This window comes from Colletotrichum tamarilloi, assembly GCF_030869305.1.
Source record: "Colletotrichum tamarilloi strain Tom-12 chromosome Unknown Scaffold_29.1, whole genome shotgun sequence".
Taxonomy (NCBI): domain Eukaryota; kingdom Fungi; phylum Ascomycota; class Sordariomycetes; order Glomerellales; family Glomerellaceae; genus Colletotrichum; species Colletotrichum tamarilloi.
The window spans coordinates 164901-185998 of NW_026849412.1; the positions used below are offsets into that span (position 1 = coordinate 164901).

Genomic DNA, 21098 nt, shown 5'->3' on the forward strand with positions numbered 1-21098 from the left:
ACTTGGGTCAGGGGCGTACCGCATTCACATTGGATTCTTCTTCTTCATGAAAGACGATGGGATGGTGGTTTGTCTGGGCAACGGCTTGCAAAAACCAATATGGCTAGAGCTGTGCCAGGCAAGGCAAAGCAAGCAGGGCAGGGCAGTGTGTTCTCAGCCCTCTCTGCAATTTGAAGTGTTGAAAGCACATGTGCGGAACCGCATTCTCTAGCGGCGGTACGGAGTGAGTAAGGAGTACGGGACATGGCGTTGGCAGCAGGCACAATATCGACGGCTGTCCCCGGGCCAAAACGGTCCAACCTGGCAAGTCGACGGTGTAAGCAAGATACGGGGATCCGTAGAGGCGCGTCCGAGTTCCAACAACCAAACAATTCTAAAGACACGGGTGCTGGAAGCTGGACAGAGAGGCAGTGGGAAGGAAAGGGCAGCACGAGGGCATGGCGCGCAGTGGGGGAAGAGAAAGGACAGAAAAGAGGGTGTCATGTCTGATGAGGTCGTGTGTCGTCCAGAACGGGAGGGATCGGCGCGTTGAGGTTAGCTCGGCGGAGTCTATGACATCAACCCTGTGTGAGACACTAGTCATCACGTGAGGATCCCGATGCACATAATGCACATACTGCACATGCAGATACTGTGTTAGTAAGCACAGCTGCCGGGAAGAACGATCGTAACAAAGGCACTCGCACGGTAGGAAGCTCACCACTTGTTCCCACAGGGCTGGTGTCTCGTCCACCGCGTCATAGAATGGGGGCGCTATTTTGACGGGGCTCTTCTATCGTCTCCCATTGGACAGACTCTCGGTTGTGCGTCCCTCCAGAGATGAGCTATGGCGCAAAAGCAGAGAGCGCAACCTTCCCACGGATGAGAATTCGTTCTTTCTTTCTACCTTGGGTAGGTCACCTAGGTAAAGTACCGAACACGTACTGCTTATTCCCTCCTGCCTTTGAACCACAGCTCTGGATCCCCCAACCACAGAAGGAGACAAGGAAGCAGGGGCTTGAAGAGAAGGTTTGATGCTGCAAGATCGCAAGGCTCGAAAAAGCAACACAGAACAAGTCGACAACACCATGTTCCGAAACACAAGACCCAACAAGCGCAAGCGCAGGCTAACGAATCCAGCAGTCGGCTTGCAATAACCAGGCCCAGCTACCTATGCTCCTCTACCTTACCTTATTCTGCGAGCTGACCAAAAGCCAGTGGAGGTGGTATTGACAGGGCAAGCCCCCATCACCTTAGCCGCGCAATAGGCAGCAGGGCAGAGACCGCGACGCCCACCTCGCGAACACGCACACACCGTTCAAGACACAACGGTATACATTTGCATATACCACAGGCCATGCTCGCCCTTGTTCGACCTAGGATGCAAGCAGGCGCTTTACTGTGTACAATAGCGCTGTTGCGGCCATCGCAAGGCCATCACAATAGAGCGTCGCAGTTGAATTTCACAACAGCCAATTGCCATGGAGAATCTGTTCTGAGGGATTCACAGGCCAAAGGTACCGATACCTTCCCTGTACCTTGCGCCCTCCAAAGTTGCCCAGACTCGAGATCTCACTCTTTATTTGGAGAGTGGGGTCCGCATGGTGCAGACGTCATAGGGCCCATGTAGATGAGCAAACTAGCATCATCATCCCAAGTCTCGAAGAGTCTGGACCCCTTTTCGACGCCGCCAGCCAGCCAATCGCACATCTGCGCTCAATTCGTGTGGGAGCATTGGGTATGTATCTGCTCCAACCACAACCACAGTACCTTCGAATACGGGCACTGGGGGAACCGTTTTTTTAGCAGCCATGAGTGTTCCAGCCTCTACATACCTTGCTACGTAGTTACTGCGTAAGATCATCTTGCGCGAATCACAAAGCTATCGAAATCCGCCTCGTTGCCTATTTTCAGCAAATGGTTTCTGGTCCAATCTGCTGAATAGAACCATCAGGCCATTTCGCCCAGGAGGCGAGAGTTTGGCATGATTCCTCGCCAAATTGGCTTTTCTGCAAACCGCCCCCCCTTGCTGACGGTCCTTCTTTGGGGAATGACGTAGGCAAGCATTACGAACGGTCAGGTACCCGTGCTCCATTTCAGCTGACATTTCGGCGTGGGGCCCCTCTCTTTCCATTCGGCGAACATTCGTACGTACATAGTAGTAGGACCACCATGAAGCCTTGAGCCTTGAGGTTCAGGTAGCTATGTACAGCCTACCGGCAGCTGCGTGACACAGCAAAGTTTATCAGCTTTGCAACTTTGTCTGCCCAATTCGCTCAAACTCTGTTCATCGTCCCAAGGGCCTAGAACTATTCCATCAACTCTGTTCGACTCGTGTACCTGATGCAGTGGTGATGATGCGCCGACTACTAGGTGTCCAACGGTTAGTCCCCAAACCTGCCGATTCCCAGTCATTGTCGTCTGCGATGCCGTCAACAATTGTTTATGGGTTTCTACGAGAATTGTGAAATGGAAGCATGGCAGGGCATCATGCCGGAAAGTCGCCGAAGACAACAGCGCAAGCTTTTGCATGTTGACATGGTTCATAGAGCAACGCCCCGTTGTCTGGATCCGTACCTACCTGATATTTTGAAGATCCTCAGGCTTCAACGGTCAGCAACAAGAGTAACATTCAATTCGAGTACACACAATCAGGCACACTTGAAACGGGGACGCGGCCATTTGCACCGGTAACGCTGAGATATCGATAAACATCTCCCTTCAGGTGAAGCGCCAATCCCATTCCAACTTTCCAAGTTTGGCAGGCCGTCGGATGACACGCTGGATGGTATACGTATACGACATAAGGTACCTTACGGTAGCTAAGGTGGTCTACGAAGGTAAGACACTTTGGTTACTTTTGAGAGGAATCTGGCAGGTGCTACGAGTACGTTCTCTTGCCCAAGGTCATGGGTACGCATACACGCGCGGAAGGTATGGATGTGTTGGTACCTTCCACGTTGACAACAAATGCGGTCCCAGGGAAAGAACAAGTTCGGGTCGGAGATATCCATGGCGGCTGCCATGGCAGATTGCCTCAGCACGTGAGGTCTCGTGGGGGTACGTCTATTCCGTACCTACCTTACCTTACACAGGTAATCGCAAAGTTCCCAAACGTCGCCAAATCAAAAGTTGGAGAAGGCACACAACAGCTGGAACGGAACACCTTCACCGTGGCACCGTTTTCCCATATTGTGCTTCAGCTCCGACTCAGCCCTCACTTGTGTTGGTGAGGGTTTTCCCATTTTCTTTTCCATTTCCAAGTTTATGACAAGTTGCCTCCACTCCCACGAGTCCCACACGCCCCCCGTGGCCACCTACCTTAACCTAGGTACTGAGACGACGTACCTTACTGCGTAGGTAGGCACGCTAGGCCACTACTGCGTAGGTATCGCTGCTGTCTCGCCCGATATCCCATGTTCCCTTCCCGAATCCCGTGCCCGTCTTTTCTCCAAGTTTTCCATTCTTGGCCCTCCCCTTTCTTGCCCTCATGTCTCTTGCTTTACTGTTTTCGTCTAGATGCCTGAGACTTGAGCAACCTTCCTACCTACCTTCCTAGCCTAGGGCTACAATGCAGAAAGCGAGGGGGCCCGATGACAATGGAATTGCTCATGGGAAATTGCCCACCAATTCCATATGGGCATTCCTCATCTTTTGCATTTCTCCCATCTTTTCCCCATCCTTTCGCCCCTTCACCCCCGTGCCCTTCCTTCCGTTCTCCAAACTCCCCCAGTCTTCATCTTTCCCATCCCCGTCTGCCCGTTCCCCCGTTCACCCGTTTCTCCCCCGTTGATTGCCGGACTTCTGCCCGGGCATCCATCTTCGGCCGGTGGATTCCTTCCGCAAAGCGCAGTCGCAACCCCCCCGTGCAGCGTGCCCCTCTCCTTGATCCTCAAGCCTCAAGCCATTGGGTCTCACTCTGCATCCATCGCACCCGTCCATCGCATCCATGGTTCCTCCCACTCCGTCCCATCCATCTGGCACACTGGCATTGACATGCCGCCCTGTTTTTCCCTCACCGACACGAACAATTGACCAGCTTTGATCAGGATTCAGCAAAGAACCAATCCCCACTCCTCCTTAGCTCGTGCGCCCAGCATCCCAAGCGTCCCGCTCGCTGACCGTTCGAGTACCATCGCTTCTTGTAACCTCCTGGGCAGTTGGCACTAGGTAGGGACGGCACATTGGAGAAACAGGGGACACGCCTGTCACACGGACACCCGCACCGGACGCAGCTCCGTCCCATCTTGCACAGCTCGCTCCCTTCCAGTCTGTCTTCTGTTGCAGCAGCACCAACACCAGCACCAGCGGCACCACTGGCTACAAGGTCAACATACCAAGCGCTCCCTAACCTGTTCATCCCCCGTCGCAGCAGAAGCTCAGGGTCCTGGGGCTCCCACCGAGCGATAACGGCAGACGGCAGACGGCGCCTTCATCAAGTCATTACACCAACAAACATCCCCCGGTTGTCTCATTCTCAACAACCCAGCGACAATTGGATGGTGACCTAGCTCCCAGGTATGCCACACTACTTCGGGCATGGCACTCATTCCCTTGAACCCTTGAGGCTTTTCAGCTGTTCCGTCAGCCTACCAAAGACGTTCTGTTCACCTCTGGCCCCGTCACGGTCATGATCAATGATCTCTACATTTTCAGGCCCACTAGATCACTCCTCGCGTGCAAGAACTTGAAGCACCGCCAACGGTACCTTACTCGCAAGGCCGCCCACCCACCACTCTGCTAGTCTTTGTTTGATCGGAGCAATCCAACCGGGACTCCTCTTCCTCGAGTCGTAAGATGCTGGGAATCTGGGATAGTGCCAACATTACCGACTCGCCTCGGTCCTTTGCTGCGCGGTCACTCGATGCCGGCTCATCAGCGACGGCTCTTCTCATTTGCTAGGTACAGGCTGCGCTATCTCTGAGGCTGCATAGCGCCAGGCCAAAGTAACTCTGTGTCATCTGCAGGGTTCTCGGTTCGCAGGCGGCAGACCCCAACGGCTCATCAAGCTGCCAAGGACGGATGCTACACAATCACGAAGACAGCAGCACTACTGGCCCACTGGGCAGAATCAACAACGCACACAGAAGCCAAGAGGTAGTGTATTCGGCAACTCCCAACTCGAGACAAGTCCTTGTGTCCACCCACACGCCTTTACGCCTTTCTACTGGCTTGAAACAACAGAACACTGATGCCTGTGGTCACCAAATGGACAACTGCGGTTCGTCCGCTTAGAGCCTTCAAACGCTTGTTGTGCTTTCAGGCCAGGGCCAGCGGTTCTGCAGCGGGAATTGGCCTCCCTCGGTTTTCTCTCAGATCACTATGGACCCTGATTTCTCTCACCTCTATCCGATTACTTCGTAGTCCATTCGTACTGCGATTACGGATACCTATCCGCGATCCGTCCAAATGGCCTTATTCTTTCGTCATGCAGCCGGCACCGTCAACCTTGAGCCCTGCGAACCCCCCTTTTCTTCAGCGCAATTCTTGTACCACCACTAAGGTTTCCATCTGCTCGGTGCAGGACCCGTAATCGAAACGTCATCACTTTCAGCACCGCCGCGGGCATTCGAGGGCTGTATCTTGACAAGAAAATATTCATGTTTGAGCCTTAGAGTCTTGGCAGTCTTCACCCGTAGGAGACGCGTCGTATACGGTACACGATGGACGGGAAAGGCGGCCATTCGTCAAAGTCTACAGGTCTGTCTTTGTCTCGAACAAGACGGACCTCGCGCCGTCAAGTTTGGATGCATGGCTGCTCATGCCGCCGCGCCGCGTTTCGCTACCCCTGCTGTGCCTAGCGTACACGGCTACGGAGTACTTCTCTTCCGCTGCTGGCTCAACGCGCAACGCACAAGATGATGTCGATCTGCTTTGAACAGAAGCCATCAGCTTCACAGTCCGACCGCAAGTCCGGCGCTGTATCAAACGAAAAATGGGCGAGTCAACCGGCAGCCCAGCCGGCCGCCGTAGCCAACGCGGACTGGACCCCTTCTCCTCTCCCCCGCACCGGTCGTCTCACCAGGACGACTATCATAGCCCCCCTTGGAGAGAGAGAGAGAGAGAGACAGAGAGTCACGGGCACTGGCGCGGGATTAGGTAGAGCATCTCCACCCACATCTCTCCAGGGAAAACCGTTCCATATCACACACCGAAACTTGCAACGCTGGCGTCTATTGCGATCTAGAACACTTCTACGTATCCACCTTCTCCACCTGTAGCACCCTCGCAGCAAAGTCCTGGGCCTCTTTACTTTTTCTGCCCGCTAATCTTAGGCCCTGTCGCGGACGCCAGACAGGCCGGGGCCTTGTCTCCAGGATCACTGACTGCGCTGTCCCTCCTTCAGTGGTGTCTGTTCAACGTTGTTGCCCATCACCTTCTTGCTCCGGTCCGAGCCTGAGCCTGGGTGCTGTGTACTACCGGGATAGCGGATGTCCCTCCGTGAGACTCGAACCGAGTCAATGAAGTGTCTCGCTGCATGTTTTGCCCTCGTACTTGCTTTCTTGCTCTGTCTTGGGTCAAGCGATCTTGGGCTTTAATCTCTGTTGGAATTCTCATTCCCAGAGAATCGTCAACTGCTGTTGATTGATTGTAATAATGGCCCTGTCCTGGGGGGTCCGTCTGTTTGCAAATGAAGGGCTGTGGGGCAGCCATCGCATCTTTACGGATAGAAAGCCTCACTCAAAACCGACTTGGATTTCCGTGGGAAAAAAAGTAGACAACGCAGAAACAAACCGCGGGAGCGCCCCTTGGCACAACAAACTAACAAGATCAAGATTCCCGATCGATGACAATCGGGACCAGTCCTCACCAGTCAGGTCACTAATCTCACTTCAGCCTTACTTTCAAAATGATTCTCCAGCCTCCGGTTCACTCACTTTCGAGCTCCCCTTTCGGTGGAAAAGCTACCTGCAACCTACCTACCTACCTACTGATGCAAGTCACAACCGGTGCGGTAGAAACCCACCGAGAAAGTGGATGAGTGCTACATCGGACGAGAAACAGGGGGTCGCCTTTTTGGCTTGTTCTCTCAAGGCGACGTCGGGTTCGCTCATGACACGCTGAGAGTTCGGCGAACCCGTTGAAGAACAAAAGTAACATGAACAAAGAACTCCACCCCCGGGAAATCCTGAAAATAGCTGTGGACATTCTACCGTAGTAGTAGCTACGCGTCTGCCTATGATGTCAGAGGCCGTTTGATTCCCTTGTCGCGTACTAGGTAGGAAGGTTGAGAGGACCTTGTCGTGTAGGTGAGGGATGTGTTTTGGCTTGATGTGGTGTTAGCTACGCGCATCGCTCATTCGTTCGCAATATGCGCGGTCACTGGTTTAACGAAAAGTTGCTCAACAATCACCAATCACATGTACTATTCGGGGCGTCAATGTTGGCGGCGTGCTTGGAGGAAGTTCGTTTCGTGTTTCCAAGTTCTTTGGTGTCGGGACGTTGCAGCTTTGCCAACTTCGCCGACGTTCGCCGTCTTTCGGCGCAACGACAATTCAATGGTTCTTGATGATTATGATAATAACGACGGCTTTTGAGTAGACGTGCGGAGAGAAGGTTGGCTTTGCTGCTGGGTTAGTTGACAGTCGATGGGGAACCTGCTTTTCCGGTGATCGGGCGTCATACGGTCTGGTGTTGATCTTAACGAATTCAAGCAAAATAAACAAGTACGATCTTAAAGCGGGCAAAATCTCGTGGAGAGCCTGCACCTGATACAGTGTCAGGGCAAAGTTGGAGATTACATATCCCGAATGATACTCCTTCGCCTTTCATGTCCTCGAATGAGAATCTCTTCTTGAAACTCTAGGTCTGCTTCGCCAACGTTGTAGCTGTTTTGACGTTGCTTGAGTGGACATATCAGCATGTTCGTCAGACTCCCCAAATGACTCTAATAGCTCAACGAGTAAACAAGTATTGTTGGAATGTACGTTAGCAGGGCCAGCCTCTCGGCCTGGATGAAGTTCGATAATCTGTATTGAACTGCGCAGTAGTATGGCGAAGGACTATTTGTACGGCCCAGAGCACCTTCCAGATCCACCATTGCTACGAATATTACAACACGTATCGTTGAAAACCATGCTTGTATGACCTCTCGTCTGCTCTAGTGAGTACATCAGCGTACTATCAACCGTGTGCTGAGGTTGAACTCTGAACCGGGGATGGAAGAGCCCATTCAACTACACGTCTCGAAAGTATGGTACTATTCATGAAACTTGCCGGAAGGGGGAGAATTCTTTATACGTAGAAGCGCACCGCCAACTAGATCCCCAAATACGAAATCAAACTAGTGCATCTTGGTTCTCTCTCTTCTCGAGGTTCCGCCCGTCTCGAAACCTTCCCCCTGAGCGCTTGTGGCCCCTTCTTTTGAGTTCCGTTGCGGTCGAGGGGGAAGTAGGAGGCAATGAATCACTCCTGAGACATAAGTTCCAGGGCATTCACGAGGGCTCCTGTTTCCCATCGGTGTAGTACTTTCATTCTAGGCGTGGGAAAGAGCCAGGGGACAAGAGCTGGGTTACGTATGACGATCTCGGCTCATGCCTATACAGGTAGATATCCTTGGCTTCGGTACATTAAGAGTTGACAATTGACGCGGTGCTAGAGCTTCTCTTGACGCTGATGAATCACAGACGCGAAATACAACTCACAGGGAAGTCCTGATTGAGTAGCATCGAAAGATCACCCGAGCTGATGTGGGGAGGGTGGTCATCCACGAAGGGCCGTGACAGGCTCGACGTAGGAGAAGACTACGGGTGCTGGTAGACGATTAGGAGGTGGGAGAGCAAGTATCCAGCTCGGCACTGCGAGGTGGTGTTTGAGGGAGAGCCTCGTCGTTATACTTATTTTGGCTTTCTTTTTTCCTTTCTGCTGTTTGTCGTTTGGAAGAAGATGTATCTCAACGTTCCTATTCCCCCCAAGCTTTCGGCTTCCCGCAGCCTCTTCTCTACAATCGCCTTTTGTCGGAATGAGGGGACCTTGCCACTTTGTGAGGGTAACGAATTAACTTATCTGCTTGAGCTGGAATTTGGAGGACCCGTCTAGCAGCCGAGTAGCACACTGCGATCGAATTATCCCCTACTCGTTGAGAAGCGTGTACGTCGTCATCTGGCTCCTACGGATACCCCCTGCCTCTCCCACAAGTTTACCAATCTACGCAAATTAGACCTGAATGTCTGACGAAGAAAATTTGGAGCTTCTGCGTTATATAGTGGTGTTGAATGCTCTTGATGGACTTGTGATCCACGCTTCAAACTCTTTGGGTGTAAGTTCGAGATTTGGCTAAACTGCTGCTTTAGTAGAAGTCATGACCTGGGCGGACGAGTGGCTTGTTTCCTGAGAGGTTATGGTGGAATTGGGGCTCGGATTTATCTTCTTTCGCATGATCTCCAAGCGAGCAACGGGGCTTTCGGAGATCTGAAGCAACGCTCTCGAGTGGATGTGGCGGTCGAACCCGTCTAATGCCTACGGTCGTCAGCAATTGTGAGCGCGTCTGATGAACCAAATCTATCAATGAGATTAGATATCCCTGGGGGTTATATTGGATGTATGAAGCTAGCTCTGATCTCTCCGCTCTCTGATGTAAGCCTTTTACTTCATCTGTAGAACGCCAATATCGCTCCGCGTGAAAGCTCACCGGCCAAAACAGCCAGCATAGGCTTTGAATAAACGTAGATGAGCCATGACATGCTGCGGTCTCCCCTATGTGTTTCATTGTCTAGTGATTTGGATTGATGTTGAGTGTTGATGATGGAGTTTGAGATTAGATAAGTGTATAGCTACGACGCCGAACATACCTTACCTGCACCTCACCCATTGACTTGGGTACACAGTAGAGACTTAATCCTCACGCAGAGATGTAGACTTTGATGGACACATACAACAAGTGGTCGGTCGTTATCATTATTATTCAGCTCGCTAGATGTATTCACCTTAGTTAACATCAATTTCTTCACCCCGGTCTGGGCACTCTGTCACGATTTGGCATTGATATCTGGCTAGTTTTGGGCTTGAAGAAATGTGATGGATCAATGGCCCTCGAATAGGAACTATAGCCACTTGATGACAACGGGAATGCCATGTAGACTGTGATGTGCCAATTGCAACAGCATAGCAAGTCATTTACTTGAGATCCGAGTCCTTCACAAGTCAATAAAAAATGGCGTCCATTTGATCCTTCACTGGGAGGGCGAAGTATAGTATGAGGTTGAGCTTCTCAGAGGCCGTACGAGTTGCTTGAGGCTCGAGATCAAGCTACTCCGAGGAAGATGGACTCGACTAAGTTACGTGGCGGTGGCTACTTATGCTGATTTCATGCTTTGAGGAAGTCGATTGATCTCTGGATAACTTCCTTGATCACAACAGGGTAGAAGAGGGCAAAAGACTGAGTAAGAGGCTTGTGTCGGAACATGAGGACGTGGTCAAGTACGCAGTCCTTGAACCTCAGACAATCTGGTAGCACGAGAATGTGGTTTATTGACTTGTGAATGCCGCTGCCTAGGATTATACGGTCTTCAATAGGTACTGAAACCCATGGGGACCCAAAACCCGTTCCCATGGGACCTAAATACCCAAAACCCGCGGGGACCCAATATACCCATGGGAATCAAGCCACGATAAACCGAACCAAACTTGAAGCGAACTAGCCGGGCAATCAGCCGGTCCATTTGACAAGTTGCTTCTCATACTGCTGCCTGTCTTATTATTGTCATCATGGTCATGGGATGCTCTGTATATTATATTAAGGTCTCCAAGGAGTACATGAAAATAACCAGCGAAGATGATCAGTTGCAGCGGTAGTGATATGATCAGGTTTCCGCAACTTAGGCCAGTTGTTACGATAGAGCCGATGAGACGGAATGCCACATGGCACGTCTTTTGAAACGAGGTAGACAAACGGAAATGTTTCTCGAAGGTCGATCACCGACTAGCCGTGTTAGTGCGCAGTCCAACAGCAAGCCCCGAGTCTAAGGCGTCACATCGTGTGTTCGGTCGGGTTACCAGAAGCACACAACCGCTGGGACATGAATCGCAAGCTAATCTGGAGGGTGCGAGCTACCACAACAGCGGGAGAGCGGAAGATGTTGGGGTGGCCGAGGGTAGGACATTATTCGTGAATACGGTCCGGGACGGCGCCACAACCGTTTGGAGTGTCCGTGGCGGCCGGTGGTGGCTTACGCAGTAGGTTGTCGTCGGTGGTCCTCGGGGCCGGGCACATCCACGTGACTAGAGTCGCATCATGAGCATCTTGGCTGGATTATGACGCCAACGTCTTTCCTAATCCGGCATGGACCCGCGATCTTGCACCTGCAGTTCTCGCTTGCTTCGTTACGGGACATGTACCGTTTCGACCAGGAACGAAAACAAGGCAGCCAAAGATGTACGATGAAAAGTACCCGGTCAAGCCAACAGACCAACGCAGAATAAATCACATGAGAGTGCGTTATCCGGACTGAATGTAAGACAGAGTATCATCGGCTCCGGGTCTTCCGTGTAGAGTTCGGATAAGTATCACCGTGGGGGGGCTGGAGTGTGGTGGGATCTAGGCTGGAAAGAGTCGGGAGCACGCTAGCTTCGCTAAAGATGGAAGGACGCTAGTGCATATCGGTGGATAGTGCACTGTTTGTCATACCTGCAGATCCTGAGGGCGCCAATGGCCCCAAATGCTCGGTCAGCAGGGCAAAGCCGCAAGAGGAGGGACGGCGGAGGGTGAAATTCACAATTAGTGGCCAAGGTATGGGAAACTGGAAGCTTCCGTCATTCCATTCCCAGCAAGTCGGTCCACAGTCCACACACACAACACAACACAAACACACAAGCCCAGCCATCCATTCGCACTTGTTACACCACTCGGCACGCACCAAGCACCACCACCACTCCTCACCATCCACCACCAACCTAACGCCAGCACCTCCCGCAGCCCGGCCGCCAGCCATGATTTCCTCGGGCTTTCCTTGACTTCCCCCCAAGGTTGCAATGCGAACTTCTTGACTTTCCGACTTCACATACCACTACCTTCGTCCCTCATACGGCAGACGCCTTCTTCTGACCTTTTCGGTTCTGTCTTATACCCAGTCGTTTTTCGTTTCTCGGGACCAGAAAATTAAAGGACCAGCCCTCCCCTTGCAACACCTTTCTGTTGTGGTTGTTATTCCCCCCAAAAAATCGACAGCCGAAATCCATTCGCTTGCCTGCCTACTAGGCACCTTGGCTTAATCCCAGGCTTCAGCCCGATCCACCTTGTTTGGGCGACCCGACCGGTTCCCCCTCGACCACCAACCGCGACTGCGACTACAACACGACACACAACCCCTGGTGACTCCTGTATCACTCGGAAACCTTCTCTCTCTTGAGAGCATCCGACCTAACTATATCATCACCACCTTTGCCGCCCTTTCGCTCGCCAAATATCGTCTTTTACTGCATCAACCATTGCGAAACCGCAACCGCTCGAACCTCCGAAACATCCAAGCTAGGAGGCACGCCATACAACATGCGTCGCCCCTCGGCAGACCTCACCGACCCTTCGCGCAATCTAGAGGAGTCTGTTGGCTCACCATCGTCAACCATGGAGGGAGCCGACGTTGACCTATCCATGCCCCCGACCTCCGACGAGGAGATGGACGACACTGACGGCCGCATCTTCACCCCGCCTCCGCACATCGCCGCCCGCTTCTACCGGCCCTCCCAGACCCGTCGCAAGGACTCAGCAGCCTCTTCCCGCCGCAACTCCATCTCTTCTGCACATTCCCGCTGTTCCTCGACCCAGACCTTCACCCGCCATGGAGACTCTGACCAGAGCAAGCACATTGCACAGCACCTCCGGCGCACGTCCTTTCTCGAAGACCGAAAAGCACGCCTCGCCGACCGAGCTGCCCACGCCGAAAAGGTTCGTCTGAGAGCCGCCATGGCCAAGGCCAGCCACCGCGACACCTCCCTATCCGAAGAACGAGCTATTGCTGCCCAACAAGCCCGGGAGCGCAACCTAGCCGAGATCGTGGCTTCCTGTGCCGAGGAGGTCAAGAGGGCGAAGGCCGTTGCCGAGACCATGAAGGGCAAGAGAGAACAGGAACTGGTCAAGCTCCGCGTTCAGATGGAAGAACGCTTGGCCGAGGCCGAGCGGCGGAGAGAAGAGCTAAAGGGCCGTAATGCCACCAAGAGGGCGCGAGGCCAGAGTCTCATGTCGCGGAAGCCCGCCGAGGCCTCTTCGAATACCTCTGACGAGAAGCGTGCTCGGGTGTTGAGTGAGCCTGAAGCAGCCGAAAAACTGCAATGGTGGTGGAAGAGCCTCATGAGGAGAAAGACTGTTGCTGAGTTCTCCGGGTTAGGCATCACCATTGACGGCGTGCGGGACACGTCTTTTGACCAAGTACTCGAGCTGTTGGCGCAAGAAGAGGTCCTCGTACAGACCGCCCGTATCCTCAGGATATGCGGCTTGCAGGAGGGCGAGACGGGGTCGGTTGAGGAGATGGCCGCCGTTCGCACATTTCTCAGCGCTTTCCTCATTCTGGGCCACCCCACGCAGGTTCTGAGTAACAAGGACGGCACGGGGGATAGGGAACAGGTTGGATTGTCACAGCCTCAACCAATGCCCCGTAATGACCTTGCTAATCCACAGCTGCAGGACCTCGTGACGAAAGCCCGAGATCTCCTAATTTCTTTCGAGAACATCATGTCGCGTCTGACCGCAGCCAACAATTATACCCCCCCGCCAACTCTACGTAGTGCACTGCCCGAGATTTATGCCACTTTCTACAATGCGTTCCTTGCATGGAAGTCTCGGGACTCGGAGTCTCTTGTTCAGCTAATGCTCTTGCAGTTTGTTGAGCTGGACATGATTTTGCAGACAGTCCAGGAAAGCACCGAAGACGCGGCCGCTGAGCAATACCGAGAGAGCATAAAGAGCAATCAAGTTCAGCTGATTGTGCGGATCAAGAAGCTTGCGGGCCAGGAAAAGGGCAAGAAGATGATTGGCGATGCCGTTCGCAAGGCTCGCAAGGCACGAGCCGCAAAGAAGCCCACTGGCGATATGAAGCCTCGGGTCGCCGAAAACGTGCCCGGAGAGGCTTCCGCTACTGCCGAAAGCCTTGTGTCGCCGGATTCGCAGACCTTGACACCGCCGCCCACGCCGGCCAAGGGTCATACCAAACCACAGCCCATTGAGATCAAGCCTGGGTTCGGCGGCCTGTTGCCCGATAACAGGATTGTCGTCCACGAGCTTGCCATTAACCGAGAATACCGCATCCCTTCAAGCGAATACCGGGAACACCACGCTGCCGTCCAGATACCCCTATTTGCCGGAATGAGAGCAAGCATTGAGGAAGACAATATGGACGCTAGCTTTGCATATTTTGTCATCATGATGAAGTATCTCAAGGACAATCTGCAGCGGCTCGTCAAGCCCGGTGCCTACATGCACACAACGATTAGTGAGATACTGGATGTCGAGGTGGCCGAGCGGCAGTTCCAGATGGGGAACTTCTCATATGAGAAGTTTTTTACTTCCATGGCAAACCTCTTGCCCAAGTTGTGCGCGCCATTCCGCGACGATGAGGCCAAGGATTTGGTGGAAAACAAACTTCAAAACGGGAGCTTGGTTGATCGGGTGGAAGCATTGACAGAATTTGTCGATTTCATGTTGTGCGACTACGTCAACTACATGTTCTCCACTGCAGCTCCCCAGTTGATTGAGTCTGCAACAGGATATGAGAGGAAGAGATTCACTGGGGCGCTTGAGAGCGGTGCACACGATTTGAGCGCGGCCGAGACGGCCTGGCGTTCTGCACGCTCCAAGGTTCTGGCGGAGGCTCGAAAGAGAGACCCGGAGGGCATCAATCACCCCAAGAATCGGCCAACGGACGACAAAATATACGCACAGCTGCTCGTCGACAGTTTCACGCAGCCGGCTCCAATCGCCGTTGACAAAGTACCCGAGATGTTGGGCCTGGACTACAAGCGCATGGTGCGGTTGTCCCTGGCCTCGCAGCGTATAGTCACCACCGGGGCCATTTTACTGCAATGCAAGAACCTCCTGAAGCGAGACGTCCGCACGCCGTGGAAGACGGAGCCGACACGGATCACAGCGGTGCTTGAGGCAGATCACGACAATGTCGAATCGACGGTACAGGGTGTCATGGCGGCACTCGAGGCTGGCAGGTCTATGCCAGCAGCGACCAAGACGCACCTGAAAGCCCTCGTTACCAAGGTGCTGAAGGCTAGCCAAGACTCGATGAAGAAGAGCATCGAGCCGACAGAACCCGTTCTGCGGCTTCTCCTGGCCAGGCTCAGGGGCCACATGAATGCCAGGCTGACTGCTGGATCAACAAAGGAGAAGCTCAACGCGGCTACGACTGCGCATGAGAAGCTGGCGGGTCTTGGCCTGGCGGAGTTCGCGGTGCAGGTTCGGGAGATGCTGGACGAGATATCCAAGGTCGGAGCCGTCGACAGAGCGGCCCACGGATCGTGGTGGAACGAAGTCGCGGCCAAGGTGGCGGCGGAGGGAGGAGCGACGGGCGCCAGCGCCAGCGCCGGCAGTTCGGCATAAGGTTGCAAGACGAAGAGCACGTGTGTATGCATGGTACGATATACGAGTAGAGGAGGAGGCATTCTTGAGAAGTTTTTCTCTTGACGACGTAATGATGTACTTGTTCGGGATCGAATGGGGGCAGGCGTTACGGTGTGTGATTGGCTGCTTTCGAGGCCGTTTTTCATGGCATGGTTGGGACGCATTGGGTATCTTGTGAATTAGCGCGCTCAGAGTGTTGGGAGGGAATTTGTCTGGAGGTAAGGGAAGGGAAGCACTATAGGTAGGCATCGATCGCGTTTGACGATGTGTTATACCAAGCGAATATTAGAGGTTTTGGGATGCCATAGCGGGGGAGGACTTTATACATTGAGCGTTGCAGAGGAAGAGCAACAATGGTTCACATTACAGCTATATATCTTTTCGGTTCGTTCTTACTTCGCTTGAGACTGTGATATGTTATTAATTAACTGAACTTATGGAATTCCACTCATTCATACCTCAAAGCATACAGATATCTACCTACCCTATATGGGGGCAGTCGTACCGAGGTCATCTCGCTTGTCGTCGGCGTTGAGCAATTCAACTTTTTTTTTTTTTTCCATCGAGGGAACTTATGGTTGAGCACAAGCCACCACAGCCTCGTACCAGCAGCAGTTAGCCCCGTTTTCTGCCTAAACAGGCTAATTCCCGCGCCGAAGCGTCCGAGTTGACAGGCTGTGTGACCTCCTGAGTCTGTCCCGTCCTCGTACAGAGATTTATCTACAAAGTATTCCAACCAGCGTGAAGAAGGAATCGGTAGCGACGATGCACTGAGGCAATTGCCACCTGCCTCAACCTCATCACCAGCTCAGCTCTATAGGCCTTTCGTTTCTGCGTCCAGTCCGTCCTGGGCGGACCGATCAAACAGGATGAACCCGATCGGGCAGCTGGCCGGACGGACGTTTGGTCCTGCGGCGCGCGGTCTGGTCCGCGGCTGCTGTGTATCTGTACCACGTCCACTACTGCCATCACTTCTTGTAACACCAACATCATCGTCCTCTTTTGGCTCATCGGCGCCGGCTTCTTTTTCTTCATCATGCTCGTACAACATCGGCTTCAGACGCCACTTCTCGAATTCGACTGTCCTCAAGGCAGCAGCTTCCACCACATCTACGTCTAATGCTCTCTGTTCCTCGGCTTCCACTATCGGACGGATTGCTCGCGATGCCTTCATTGCAAGGTAAGTTTGTCTGGTCTGCTTTCTTTTGGTTTCAAGGTTCCCCTTCGTTGAATGGCCACCTTTCTATCTGTTGGGACCTTTCTATTTTTTCCGAAGTACCCTCATCTCGGATAACAAAGGCCTAGTAGACCTTGATTTACTCTGTGCTTTACCTTACTCTTTGGTAATGGAACAGCAACGATGGTAGAAACGGGTGTTCCTGGACTGCCTGTACCGGAAGGTATTAGTGGCCTGCGCGCACCCGTGGACCAAGTCGAGCGTAGCGGCGCCTTGCTTGTGGTGGGCGGCATACTCCACGCTTACCTCACTCAATGAGTGGACAGGAGTGGACAGCCCCAGAACGCAGGAGAGCTACCTACCAGCTTGACCCATGCAGGGACCTTTTGTGTGCCCCTCGTTGCCCCTCACCTCGGAGCATCACCATCGATCCACCCCGGAACTCTCTCCTTCACCTTGATCCAAACCCACAACCATACCACCAATCCGGATATCTGCCTCAGTACCTGAGAGTCTACTACCACGCGCCAGTCGTCCCATTTGCCGCTTGCCGCTTTGCCCATAATCCCAAGTAGGAAGGCACTCTCTTGTGGAGCTGGCACAGCTTCTACTCTGATCGTATCCATTACACTACTCTTCTTTTTTTTCTTCCGCCTCCCTCCTGCTACCACTACTACCACCTTACTCTTCTTTCCTCTTCCTCCGTCCTCCCATTTTCCTATTGTCCTCCTTGTCTTACTACTCCTCTTTGCAGCCTACCCTTAACCACCCCAAGGGTACGAAACTGACATAAAGCTCGCCTCGCGGACAAATAGCTACCGCCGACCTTCTTCCTTCCCCGCACCCGCTTCCCACCGCAACTACTGCTCGACAATCACCACATCCGACAAGGCACTGTACGCCAGCAGAGTCGGCAACATGGCTGATCGCGAAGTTCTCCCCGAGTCCATTCGGCCCTCCCACTACGTCCTTTCCCTCCGTGACCTCAACTTCAAGGACTGGACTTACAAGGGAACCGTGACGTAAGGATACACCCCTACCCCTCACTCCGCCTGAGCTCCGAGCTTCAGCTTCAGCTTCAACTTCAGCACGAGCTGCAACCAGCACTTCAAAGACGTTCCCGGGATGCTAACCTCTTGCTTGCGCCCCACAGCATCGACGCCGAGGTTGTCAAGCCTACCAAGGAGATTGTCCTCAACGCCCTCGAGATCAAGCTGCTCAGCGCAAAGATCGCCGTCGGCCACACCAAGTCGACGCAATCATGGGAGTCCACCAACTTCAGCTATGGCGAGAAGCAGCAGCGCGCTACCGTCACCTTTGACGAGGAGATCCCCCAGGCGCAAAAGGCTGTTCTGACCATTGACTTTGAGGGCATCATCAACAACGAGATGGCTGGCTTCTACCGCAGCAAGTACAAGCCCGCCGCCGAGCCCGCCAAGTCTGTTCCCCGCGACGACGAGTGGCACTACATGTTCAGCACACAGTTCGAGTCTTGCGACGCCCGTCGGGCCTTCCCCTGTTTCGACGAGCCTAACCTCAAGGCCACCTTTGACTTTGAGATTGAGATCCCCGACGACCAGGTCGCCCTCAGCAACATGCCCGTCAAGGACACCAAGAAGACCAAGGAGGGCTGGCAGCTGGTTTCCTTCGAGACCAGCCCCAAGATGTCCACATACCTCCTCGCCTGGGCTGTTGGTGACTTTGAGTACGTTGAGGAGTTCACCGAGCGCCGCTACAACGGCAAGCAGCTGCCCGTTCGTGTCTACACCACCCGTGGCCTGAAGGAGCAGGGCCGTTATGCTCTGTGGCACGCGCCCCGCATCATCGACTTCTTCTCCGACATCTTTGGCATCGAGTACCCCCTGCCCAAGGCCGACCTGTTGGCCGTCCACGAGTTCACACACGGAGCCATGGAGAATTGGGGTCTCGTCACCTACCGCACTACCGCCGTCCTCTTCGACGAGAAGACGTCCGAGGCCAGGTACCGCAACCGTGTCGCTTACGTTGTCGCTCACGAGCTGGCTCACCAGTGGTTCGGCAACCTGGTCACCATGGACTGGTGGGATGAGCTGTGGTTGAACGAGGGTTTCGCCACCTGGGTTGGATGGCACGCGACAGACTACCTGCACCCCGAGTGGCAGGTTTGGTCTCAGTTTGTCAACGAGGGTATGGAGATGGCCTTCAAGCTTGATGGCATCAGAGCCAGTCATGCCATCCACGTGCCTGTCAAGGACGCCCTTGATGTCAACCAGATTTTCGACCACATCAGCTACCTCAAGGGTTGCTCGGCCATTCGCATGCTCGCCAACCACCTCGGTGTCGAGACCTTCCTCAAGGGTGTCTCCAACTACCTGAAGGCCCACCAGTACGGCAACGCCAAGACCAAGGCGTTGTGGGATGCTCTCACTGAGGCGTCCGGCAAGGATGTGAACAAGCTCATGGGCCCCTGGATTTCCAAGATTGGTCACCCCGTTCTGACCGTCGCCGAGGAGCCCGGCCAGATCTCCGTTAAGCAGTCTCGTTTCCTTTCCACTGGCGACGTCAAGCCCGAAGACGACGAGACCACCTGGTGGATTCCCCTTGAGATTGAGGGTAAGGTCGGCACCAAGGGTGTTACCTCCCTGTCTCTCGAGAAGAAGGAGGACACGATCCGTGATATCGACACGGACTTTTACAAGCTCAACTCTGGATCTTCCGGTTTCTACCGTGTCAACTACCCCCCTGAGCGTCTTCTGAAGCTCGGACAGCAGCTGGATCGCCTCACCACCGAGGACAAGATTGCCATCATCGGCTCCTCCGCCGACCTTGCCTTCTCTGGCTACGGCACCACCGCGGCTCTTCTGTCCTTCGTCCAAGGCTTCGCCAAGGAGGACAACTACCTCGTGTGGAGTCAGGTCCTTGACTCTATCGCACTTGTCAAGTCCATCTTCAGCGATGACGAGACGATCAAGAAGGGTCTGGAGACTTTCACGTTGAAGCTTATCAACGACGTCGTGGCCAAGATGGGCTGGGAATTCCCCGAGGGCGAGAGCTACCTTGACGGACTTCTCCGCAAGAGAGTCCTCCTGACTGCTGGTGTCAACGGCCACGCTGGGTAAATATTATCCACCATTGATGAGTCTATACAAGTACTAACAACCGTAGTGTCACCGAGGAGGCCACCAAGCGCTTCAACGCCTGGGTTGAGTCACCCGAGTCTAACCCCCTGCACCCCGCTCTCCGCACGCCCGTCTTCCGCGTCGCCATCAAGAACGACACGGCCCGTGCCGTCGAGGCCTTGAAGAAGGAGTGGTTCACCACCCCCGCCATCGACGGCAAGGAGATCTGCCTCTCCAACCTTGGTTTCGTCCGCGATGAGAACATCATCAAGAACAACCTGCTCCCCTTCCTCTTCAACAAGTCCCCGCCCGCCCCGGCTTCGGACTCCGTCCCGTCCGCCGACATGCACTCCCTCGGCTCCGCTCTCGCCGGCAACTCGGTCGCCCGCCAGATCCAGTGGGACTATGTCAAGAACAACTGGGAGGCCTGCCTCGCCAAGCTCGGCAACCCCATTGTCGTTGACCGCTTCATCCAGGTCTCCCTGGGCAAGTTCACCGACTTTGAGTCCGTCAAGGACATTGAGGCCTTCTTCGCCGACAAGGACACGAGCGCTTTCGCCCGTACCCTCGAGACCGTCAAGGACAAGGTCCGTGGTCGCGCCGCGTACCGCGAGCGTGACGCTGCTAAGCTGAAGGAGTGGCTCGTCGCCAACAAGTATGCGTGAATCGACGGGGATGAATTGGCGACAACTGGAGGAGTACAGAAAGGGAATATTCCGTCCAAGTTGTAGTCAGCTAGCTACAGAATGCTAGCTTTTTGTGGAAAAGCAAAAAAAAATCCAATCATTATTTACGTTACTACGTCTGTGGTCTTCCTTCGTTTGTCTGTTGATGCAATCTGAAGTGATACGATGTCAATCCCCCTGGCCCGAGGGCAGTCGAAATTGCAGTGAGAACCTCACAACCAACCACGATGGTCAATGACAACTTTTGACTAGACCGCTTAATCACCTATGGATGTTTACGAATTGCAGCGAACTAAACGACCTGTCCAACGACCAGCGAAAATTCCAGAGCAATGGCCTCATCTTCAGACCCATCACCTTCGTTTTTCAACATCGGGAGCCATACGAGGGGAGCATAATGTAATTTGGGCAACATCGCACGTTTCATTATTTATACATTCGAGACGCCCAGGGAAAGCAAGTCGCGCCTATAGCTAGCTAGGTAGCCTGCTTTCCTTGCGTCTTGTTCCTCGAAACCTAATGTACGCTTTTGCAAAGAGAAGCTCAGAAGACTATAAAAGAAGACACAAAAACACAAAAAGCCCATCCGTCCATCATGA

At 53.6% G+C, this 21098-nt stretch overlaps 3 protein-coding genes across 3 annotated transcripts; 2 read left to right on the forward strand and 1 right to left on the reverse strand.

Annotated features, from left to right (window-relative positions):
* Positions 1–12466: 12466 nt before the first annotated feature.
* CTAM01_08380 (IQ calmodulin-binding domain-containing family protein) lies at positions 12467–15517 on the forward strand (the record flags this gene model as incomplete). Its single annotated transcript, XM_060524400.1, has 1 exon — positions 12467–15517. One exon carries the CDS (start codon positions 12467–12469, stop codon positions 15515–15517), a length of 3051 nt encoding a protein of 1016 aa, XP_060380913.1.
* An 835-nt stretch (positions 15518–16352) lies between these two features.
* Positions 16353–16712, reverse strand: CTAM01_08381 (uncharacterized protein; the record flags this gene model as incomplete). The annotated part of the gene is made up of 1 exon (XM_060524401.1): positions 16353–16712. The coding sequence occupies one exon, from the start codon at positions 16710–16712 to the stop codon at positions 16353–16355; it is 360 nt and encodes a 119-aa protein (XP_060380914.1).
* A 186-nt stretch (positions 16713–16898) lies between these two features.
* On the forward strand, positions 16899–20478 carry CTAM01_08382 (peptidase family M1; the record flags this gene model as incomplete). The annotated part of the gene is made up of 4 exons (XM_060524402.1): positions 16899–16997; positions 17511–17737; positions 17869–19809; positions 19860–20478. 4 exons carry the CDS (start codon positions 16899–16901, stop codon positions 20476–20478), a joined length of 2886 nt encoding a protein of 961 aa, XP_060380915.1.
* Between the last annotated feature and the right edge of the window lie 620 nt (positions 20479–21098).